A 10,415-nucleotide genomic window follows, 5' to 3' on the forward strand; every position below is an offset into this window, starting at 1 on the left:
ATTTAAATTGGGGTAATACATTTCCAATTTAAAAATAGCATGGAATTTACAATTTAAAATTGTGGTTGTAAATGGTAAATGCTATAATTTAATTTTTGCACCAAGGTTTGCACATATGTCATGGGGAATGTAAATTGAAATATGGAAATATTATGCCTTTTAACACATTGCAATGCCGTTTTGCATATTACATTTAATATAAATAATGTAAAGGTACAGTAGTTATTTTAATAGATAAAACCAGAAACCTTGAAATAATGTTAACATAACTGTAGGTATTTAAAGATTTAATCTGAAAGGGTTTGTCATAGCAGGGGTCTTTCCCACGCCACCGGGGAAAGAACTTGTATGTGGGGGGGATGGTGGTGGTCGTTAATGATATGAATGCTGAATCATTTTGATGAGTCGATTCTTTCGAACAGTTTGTTTTGAAGTAAACACGTCATCACCTCAGACTCTTCTAGCATCTCTAAAAGTTTTAGTGGCGATATATATTAGGTATATTTTTTTGAATAATGCATTTTTATTTATTCTAATTTACATATTAATGTTCAGTGCCTAACCTCCATGATTTAGCTCATAAATCATATAATAATCACAATTTAAATGTCAGTCATTCAGAATCTAAATATATATACCATCTAAATTAAAGACTACTAAATTATTTACAAAGATATTACGTAAATTATGGTAGAATTTGTATTATTGAGCTATTAAAGTGTTTTTTGTTCTGTAAATCACTTCAACTGATTCAAAGAAAAGATTCGACTCAGAGCGACTCGTTGAGGAAACGGACATCACAAGTGGACATTATTGGGCGAGTACACTTGTGTGCACTTTTCAAGTGGAAAGTCAGTTGTTCTCTGTATAATGCGTATATATCTTAGGACATTTAGTTTGTGCATAGTTGTCGCTCTTTTATCTTTGGTGTTTTTGTTCAGCAAACATGACGAAGGAAGTTTTTCGGCTGGGTTTAAGCAAGTTCGAGCGCCGCCCCAACATAAGAGCTTCAATGGAGTAACGTTAGAAGCAAACAACGACCCACCGTGACCACATCACACCGGTAAACTCTTTTTGTTTCTAAAAATATCTGTTTAACAGGTTGACTTTATGTTTAAGAAGTCTGTGCGATGTTTTTAAACAAAAGTATGTTTGAATTCTAGTTACAATGACAAATAAAACAATGTATCACAGGATGGGGAAATATGACATCCAATATGTTAATCCTGCAGCTGTAATACATTTATCCAGAAAATATCCTAATTAATTCTTACAAAAGCAGTGGGAAGTTGCTAAAGGAAGCTCCTAACATTCACTCAAAGACCAAGCAATGCTCATGACAACAGCCTGTGTGATTCCACACCGACTCGAGAAACTCTTGTTCACACTTACCTGGCCTGATTGATTGTGAAGGAGCGTGTTGTTGAGATGTCGACCACCGAATGAGCTGCAGACAACACCACGAGCTGCCTGCAAGATCACGCCTCTATTACACACACATACACACACACACACACCTGGGTTTCAGCTGGATCATTATATTATACAGGCAAACAGGTCGTGCAGCCTTGGAGAATTTGTGCAGTTGATTTCAGTCAACTCTTGAACCTAAATGAGTAACGAAAACATTATTTGAATAATAAATTATAAATAAATAAGTAATCAAAGCTGATCTAGATACAACACTTACAGATGGTACATTCCATTCAGTTGGAACATTGTACCAATTAATAAATACACAAGTAAACGAGAAATGCCAATTTTTCCTTTTTAGGCATGCGTAATAAACAGTTGTGTATTATGTGTTTGGTTTAATAAACTGTTATAAAGGAAAACACTTCATTTATTTATTTTTATTTTAATGTGTTAAGAAGAGAGCTGCAAAATTAAAACAGCTAATTTCCCAATATTGTTTCAATACACACACATTTAAAGACTAGTTACAGACATACAATCTTTTTTATTTATGGGATTTATTTACATTTAAAACAAAATGTGTGTGAGGTTAATCCAAAATAAACAAAGTAAAAATATTGCTAATTATTAGTTTATAAAAAAATCTGATATGCTTTGGTTGGGAATGACTATAAACAGAAAAAAGAAAAAGAAATATATATATAATGTAAAGTTTTAATTACATAAAAAATCTATATTATTTGGAAATAATGTTTGCAACAAAAACAGAATTTAACAGCCAATTACAATATATTTTACATGCCAACTAATTCTCATTAGATTATAAGTAGACTGTTAGGTTGGGGTTAGGGTTTGTGTAATTGACATGTGCTTGCAAAGTGTTTTTATAGTCAGTTAAATGTCTGTATCAACAGATATTAAGCAGACAGTCTACTAATACTCAAGTGGATCATCAAAATAAAGTGTTACCAAAAAAATCCCCTTTTTTCTTTTGTTCTGAGAACTAAATATGACTATTTTTAAACATAAAATATTCATAAAATATCACGTTATCAATCAAATGACCATTTGAAAACTAAAACGAAAACCACTGCAAATTATTAGAAGGTATAATATATTTCAAATATTTCCATTTGTAGGAAACAAAGTTGTGGCCTTTATTGAGATCTCTGTGTGTGTCTGTGTGTATGTTCATCAATGCTTTCATTAGCTATTTATCACCTATCATTGGGGCCAGACAGAATCTGCGAATATTTTTAGTTATTTCTGCGCAGAATTTTGTAAAAAAAATCTGCAGATTTATGCGGAATGATTTTGGGAGCATCATAAAACATAATATGTGCAATACAAAGTAATACCTTTTTAACTTTTATTTAATGTTTACAATGTAATGTAAACTAAGCAAGTCTCTCATGTGGTATATCTACTAAAAGACAGAAAATATTACTTTACAAACTGTATTGTACATAAATCATTTGAACATTTTCATATTAGTCAATAATATTACTGAAATTAATTTAAAAACTGAATAAATATAAATTTACACACAAGTAAATAAATAGACTCAATGATCAGCTCAAAATCTGCAGATTATGTGTGGGCCTACCTAACATGTTCATTATAAAGCCCAACGTATGCTTCAGTTTCTATAAAGTAGGCTGTGCACATAAAGTACTTGCATATTGTCCTAATGATGTACCGTATGTATATTTTAGTATACACATAAAAACGTCTGGTGTTTACAGAGATGTTGTCAAGAAGCCGAACTCACCTGTTCAGCAGGAGGCACTGATGCATCTGGCAGTGGTGGCCTGTGGAGAGAGACAAGGAGAAGCGGTCAACATGCTGAAGACTGCAGTCACGCTCAGCCAAAGAGTCTTGACATTTCACATCTTTGCAGAGCAACAGTTACACACCAGCATTAAAGCCGATGTTAGTATGAGCCACTGTCATTCCTGACATACATACATTATCAGTCAAATGTGTCAGATCCGCAGGATTTTGTAATGGCTTTAAAAGAATTCTATTCTGCATTTATTTGATCAAAAATACAGTAAAATTTGTCAAATTGTGAAATATTACAACAATTTAAAATAACGTTTTTCTGAATGAATGTAGTTTAAATAGTGATTTGATGTTGGTGCCAATGGTGTAGTGGTTAGTGCGTCGACACATGCAGTCTGGTGTTCACGGTGACCCGAGTTCAATTCCCACCTCAAGGTCATATGCCGATCCTTCCCCTCTCTCTGCTTTTCTGTCAATGCTCTCTACTGTCCTATGCATTAAAAAGGTGAAAACCATGGAAAAAAAATATTAAAGTAATTTATTCCTGTGATTAAAGGATTGAATACAGGAATTTTTATGCATTTTAGGATTCTTTGATGAAAAGAAAGTTCAAACAACAGCATTTTCTTTAATTATTTTTTTTCCATAATAAATGCCTTTACTCTTGAACAATTTAATCTGTCTTTAAAAATTGTGTTTTTTTATGGTACTTTTGAACAGTACTGCATCACAGTTTCCACCAAAATATAAAGAAAAAGCATTATTATTAATAATAATAACAATAAATGTTTGCAGATCATCATATATTATGGATTCTGACAGACACAGATGATGCTGAAACATTTAGCTTTAAATCAACAAAATAATTATTATTGAATTAAATGACTACATTAAATTAAAAGATATAACCATTATCTAATAATAATATTTAACAGTTTTACAGTTTTTAACTGTATTTTTGATCAAATAAATGCAGCCTTGGTGAGCAGAATATTTTTTTAATAAAAACATAAAAATAATTAAACATTCAACCACTATACAGTTGAAGTCAGAATTATTAGCCCCCCTGTTTGTTTTTCCCCCAATTTTTGTTCATGTTTCATCACATTTCTAAACATAATAGTTTTAATAACTCATTTCTAATAACTGATTTATTTTAGCTTTGCCATCATGACAGTAAATAATATTTGACTAGATATATTTCAAGACACTTCTATACAGCTTAAAGTGACATTTAAAGGCTTAACTAGGTTAATTAGGTTAACTAGGCAGGTTAGGGTAATTAGGCAGGTTATTGTATAACAATGGTTTGCTCTGTAGAATATCGAAAAAAATATATAGCTTAAAGGGGATAATAATTTTGACCCCAATTTGTTTTTTAGAAAAGTAAAAACTCCTTTTATTCTAGCTGAAATAAAGCAAATAAGACCTTATCCGGAAGAAAAAATATTATCAGACATACTGTGAAAATGTCCTTGCTCTGTTAAACATCATTTAAGAAATATTTTAAAAAGAAAAAAAAATTCAAAAGGGGGGGAGCTAATAATTTTGACTTCAACTGTATATTCACATCTGCATTGGTCACGTAGCGAGAACAAATTTTAGCAGTGTTATACGTGTCATTTCAGATAGTAAAATGTTTCTCTGTGAACTCTGTGCACTTTAATCTGCTGCTGAGGCATTGAGAAACAGTAAAGAGATGAAAGATTTACCCTTTGCCAATCCATTTTTCCTCTTGTACAGCTGGATTCCTGGCCGGCTTTCATCCAAGGGAAATTCAGCTATGTTCTTCACCCCATTTCATTCCCCCATGAGCACCATGAAGAGTGGAGTCAGCTTTTCAAACCTTGTGCTTCACAGAGACTCTTTCTGCCCGTGAGTATTTCTGCAACTGTTTAAGGAGACACACTGCAGGTAAAAACACTGGTTTTCACGCACCTGTCAAAGGTTTTCTTCACATTACACAGAAAAAAAAATCTATTTCAATCACATTTTTTGTGTTTAGAATTCATTTATAATGCATATTTGTTTCTCATGCATTGAGCCATAAATCTCCACTTCAGGATTACACACGAAACCATCTTTGTTTTATTAATATCTAGATTTTACAAAGCCCCTAAAGTGACATGTTCAAAATAATAATAATAATAATAATAATAATTTTTTGTTTGTCTTTATTTTTGCTATTTTTGAAAACTGTATTTAATTTTTTCCCTAACATATGAATTTAGGTGTAGTAATTTTTGAACCATTATTGTTAGTTATTTTGTTAAATTAGCTCCAGATTTGGCTTCAGTACTGACTAAACTAATGTATATGCACAAATATAATACTGTAAAGCAGTGTTTCCCAACCCTGTTCCTGAAGGCACACCAACAGTACACATTTTCAACCTCTCCCTAATCAAACACACCTGAATCAACTTATCATAACATCAGAAGAGACTCCAACACCTGAAGTTAATGGGTCAGAAAAGGGAGACATCCAAAATATGTACTGTTGGTGTGCCTCCAGGAACAGGGTTGGGAAACACTGCTGTAAAGCATCCTAATAATAATTTAAATGAGAGGTTTGTGGGAGGTGTACTCATATATGCTGAGCACTTTATGTCTATGTCATGTGCACGTGAAAGTCTTCGTTATTATTTTGTTGCACGTCACTTTAGGGGCTCAGTAATATTCTGAAGGTTTTTTTGATGATGGATAAATTAATACAAATAATGCATAATTAAATCCGACATTTTGTTTTACCAGTAATTACATTTTCTATTTCCCCTATGGCTGTTTTGAGTGTATTCTGAATTATGGAGTGAAGTGTATGCAAATGAGTGCAAATAAATAATGCATCATTTGCCTATTTAAACATTTTAATAACAATTTACAAAACTTGTAATACAAAAAAAATGTATCATGAAAACTTCTATGTATTTTATTTACCCTGTGATTTTCTTTTGCTTTAACTGCATGTTTAGTTTATGCTGTACAGCTATTTTAAGCAATAGTTGGTTTTGTCATCTTTATTACTATACATTAAAACCTAAACAGATATAAAACATAAATAAAAACAGCTAAAGGGGAAAATACACCTTAATTATATAATTATCTAATAATTAATACAACAATATAAAATACAAGGACAACAAAACAAATATTATTACTATATTATATTATACTATATTATAATATACTATTTTAAATTATAATAATATTATTGTAATATTATTAAATATGACTAAAAATAATATTATTTTGCTTGATTAATCATTTAAAATGTTTGAAAAGGTTACAGTTATTACACAATGTTGTGCTTTTCTTTTAGTAAAGTTAAAAATATGCATAAATTGCTCATAACTCTTTCTTTGTGAAGTCATGGTCTAATTTTTAAAAGCAGAATCTTTCTGAAAACAGTAAGATTATATATGTTGTATTCAAGCAAAGCATCGCACCTTTTTTCTGCGCACAGATGATTCTGAGGGACCTGGACTCCTTGCTGTATGTGGACACAGATGTGCTCTTCCTGCAGCCTGTAGAGCTGATCTGGGACACGCTGATGCTCTTTAACTCCACACAGTTAATAGCAATGGCTCCAGAACACGAGGAGCGCAGGATCGCCTGGTACAGTCGCTTCTCCCGACATCCCTATTATGGGAAAACTGGCATCAACTCTGGCGTCATGCTGATGAACTTGACCCGGATGCGAATCGCACAATTCAAGGTGAGATTTTAAGAGGGATTATGTGAGGTCTAATGTTTGTGAAAAAAAAAGTGTTTATTTTAATAGGAGCACATGCTGGAGCTCATGACCTGGTCATCACCAGCTTTGCTTAATGGGCAAACACTGATAAGTGTCAGGTGATATCTTATATTAAAATTTTAATCTTCATGGTAGCAAAAACAAAAATACTAATAATAATATAAAAAATATTGTGAAGTTTTATGTAAAAATAACCTTTTTAGTTTTGATAGTTTTATTAAATTTAATGATCTTAAATTGGTTTTTAAATGTTTTAATAATCATGTACCAGTGCTGTTTTCTGATTTAATCAGTAGGCATCAAACCTCTCACAGAGTCAACAGAGCAACTGCTAATGGTGACTGTCTAGTGCCAAAGTGTAAGACCTCTTTCGGTCAATCTGTTTCTTCTGTTAAGGGAGCCAAACTGTGGAATGATTTACATGTTAGCATAAAATTAGAAAATAATATAAATATTTTTAGTAGTGTTCTTAAAAAGTGGTTAAAAACAAAACAATTGTGTTTGCACAAATAGTTTACTATTAATTTGATCATGTAGCCTTTGCTTTTACCTTTCAGCAATTTTATGTAAAGAATTATGATGTTGTGTTTATGTATCAGTTTGTCAAGCCTCCTGTGGACAGATGTTGAGAATTAGCAAGTCTGCTAAAACACTTAAACGAATGCATTTGGTCGTCCAGTGTAATTGTGATGTCCACGTCAAATAAATAAATAAAAGATGTATTAATATAATTACTAATCTAAAGTATTAAAAATCATTAATTTACAGTTTTATGAAATAGTAATAGTATGTGTTAAGTTTGAGGCCAGTCACATTTCTAAAAATAATATATGTTTGTTATATTTTGGAAAGATGTTTCTTGTGCTTAAATGAGCTAATATTGTTTTAATATAAGCAAATATATTTGAATATATTTTAAAATGTAATTTCTCTGTTGCAAAGTTGAATTTTCCAATCAAAAGGTCACATTTTTCCAGAAATCATTCTAACAGGATGATTTGTGCCATTAAATAATATTCTTTTATTATACAGTATTATTAGTAGTAGAAGTATTAATAGTAATACAGTGATTATAAAGTAATAATATATATAAAAAAAAAGAACCATCTATTTTTGACTATTTTAACAGGTTTTGAACATGTAATTCTAATTTAGTCCAGAAGAGGGAAGCAAAACTCCCTTTTTTTTCTTGGCTTGTGAATGAATATCAGCTCTTTTTCTCTTTTCTCCATGCACAGAATGACTTGACCCCTATCGGTCTCCATTGGGACGAGCTCCTGATGCCTTTATTACAAAAATACAAGCTTAACATCACGTGGGGTGACCAAGACCTCATTAACATCATTTTCCATTACAATCCAGGTATATTTTTCTGGATGTTCTTTTCTTCATCCGTTACTGCCTTTTAAGTCTCAATAACAGACATGTGTCTACATCCAGAAATGGTATTTACATTGCCCTGCCACTGGAACTACCGTCCCGATCACTGCATCTACGGCAGCAACTGCGCTCCTGCTGAAGACGAGGGTGTTTTCATGCTACACGGCAACAGAGGAGTGTTTCACAGTGACAAACAGCCTGCCTTCAGGGCCGTGTATGAGGCTTTCGAACAGGTGATCAGTTTATTCAGAGTTTTGTTAGTAGCTATTAGTGTTGTCACAATACTGGAATTTGTAATACTTTAAGAAATACTGATAATCAATACAGTTTTAAATAACATAGGAACATATAGCCACAGCATTCATTTAATTTGAAAAGTTTATTCATGCCTTTATTTTCCAATTTTGATGTTATAAATAAAAATACAGTTGAAAAAATTCTAATGTTTGTTATTTTAATTGTTTTGAACCATGTAACATTTTTATAAAATAATCTAATCTCAAAAATGTAATCCAATCTCAATATTACAGTAGAAACTACAACACTGACTTATATAAAATGATGTAAAACATCATTAAAAACAACTGAGCTGTCAGTAATTACCAAATTATACCACAAATGTCACTTTAACACAGCTGATTAATTGAACTTTTAGACAAAACAGACTTTCTGAAGTATTTGTCATAGTTAGTAATCAATTTAAGCGCATGATCATGTAGAGAATTCAGAATTTGTGTTTATTTTCCCTATCGCATCTGGTGTGTGATCTTTAAACTGACGAAACATTAAAAAAATGCATGGATAACCTGTAAAATGAGCCACTGAAATAAATGGATAAATAACAAAAAGCATAGTGAGAGCATGGCATGTATCCATACTGCCATTTGATACATTTAGTATCAATACGTATAGAAATATCAGCACTTTTGACAACACTAGTAGCTATTTTTAGCCATCCTGCTTGTCCAGAGCTAAATAAATGCCTGTTTTTGCAGTACACATTTGGCGAGGATCTCAGACAGTCACTGCTGTCACCGCTGGAAGTGGCATTGAATGAAACGACACACACATACTGTGGTAAAGTCAGTCATTTCTTTACTATGGGACTCCTAAAGTCTGTCAGGAGGCTCCAGAGAGCGACTCCACCAGGTGACTGAGACGTGATTCTGTCATGGTAGGTGAATGATGACTGAAATATAATCTCGGAAACTGGACATGAGCCGCTCTTCCAGTCGTATCTGTGCAATGTGAGCGCTGAATGTTCAGTTGGAAAACTCAGAGATGATGAAAGATGGGGTTGAATGATGAAATGCACACCTACTGGGATTCTTCTCAAGGGGCCATTTTTATTTAATTTTTTAACTTGGTAATAAGATCTCAAATATAAAAAATGAAACTATTTATTAACCTTAACGTCATTCCAAATCTGTATGGCTTCCTTTCCAGGAACAAAGGAGACAATTTTTGTCTCATACAAATTATACAAAAATACTGTTGCACACAAACCATATTGACTACTTTGATGATTGTTTTATCGTGGTTTTGGACGTACTGCAAGATGTTATGGACCTGGAGATACTTGAAAATGTAAATATGCGTTTAGATATTTGTTCTTAGTGACGTGATTTTCATATGAAATAAAATCACGTATCAGATTTAAACCTTGTGAACATTGGTTAATCGTTTTAAACAAAAGGAGAAAAGCAGAAAAGTGTATTTGAACAAACTATGGAAGGAGAAAAAAAAAAAAAAAAAAAAAAAAATATATATATATATATATATATATATATATATATATATATATATATATATATATATATATATGTATATATATATATACATTTTTAGATAAATGCTTAAGCTTTAAATATAATGGATTTGCCCAATAAAATTTTTAAATTTTATTGAAACTAAATATGTGAAATTATATATAAAATAAAAAAGTAATAACAATTACAAATGCTACAAATTTAAATTGTGTAAAATAAAATTGAAAAATGATATATAAACTACTTTCAAACTTGAAAACGAGTAATTTTCTCTGAGAATATATGTGATTGTAAATATTCTTGACTGTATTG

General features: G+C 31.6%; 2 protein-coding genes across 4 annotated transcripts in view; one reads left to right on the forward strand and one right to left on the reverse strand.

The window, feature by feature from the left end:
• pphln1 (periphilin 1) overlaps positions 1-1,482 on the reverse strand; it is a 61,646-nt gene extending 60,164 nt beyond the window's left edge. For 2 of the 3 annotated variants that reach the window (XM_056455796.1, XM_056455798.1), the window contains exon 1: positions 1,393-1,482. The gene's annotated coding sequence lies outside the window, so the exon portion shown is untranslated. The remainder of the gene's footprint in view (positions 1-1,392) is intronic. The other variant, XM_056455801.1, reaches the window with a different exon arrangement.
• gxylt1b (glucoside xylosyltransferase 1b) lies at positions 788-10,066 on the forward strand. The gene is given in 8 exon segments (XM_056455794.1): positions 788-1,017; positions 1,020-1,063; positions 3,162-3,348; positions 4,945-5,076; positions 6,664-6,915; positions 8,193-8,316; positions 8,395-8,567; positions 9,330-10,066. Coding segments are annotated over 8 exon segments (1,221 nt in total). The 5' UTR covers positions 788-870; the 3' UTR covers positions 9,492-10,066.
• Positions 10,067-10,415: the final 349 nt, after the last annotated feature.

The sequence above is a fragment of the Danio aesculapii genome, chromosome 4 (assembly GCF_903798145.1).
Source record: "Danio aesculapii chromosome 4, fDanAes4.1, whole genome shotgun sequence".
Classification (NCBI taxonomy): Eukaryota; Metazoa; Chordata; class Actinopteri; order Cypriniformes; family Danionidae; genus Danio; species Danio aesculapii.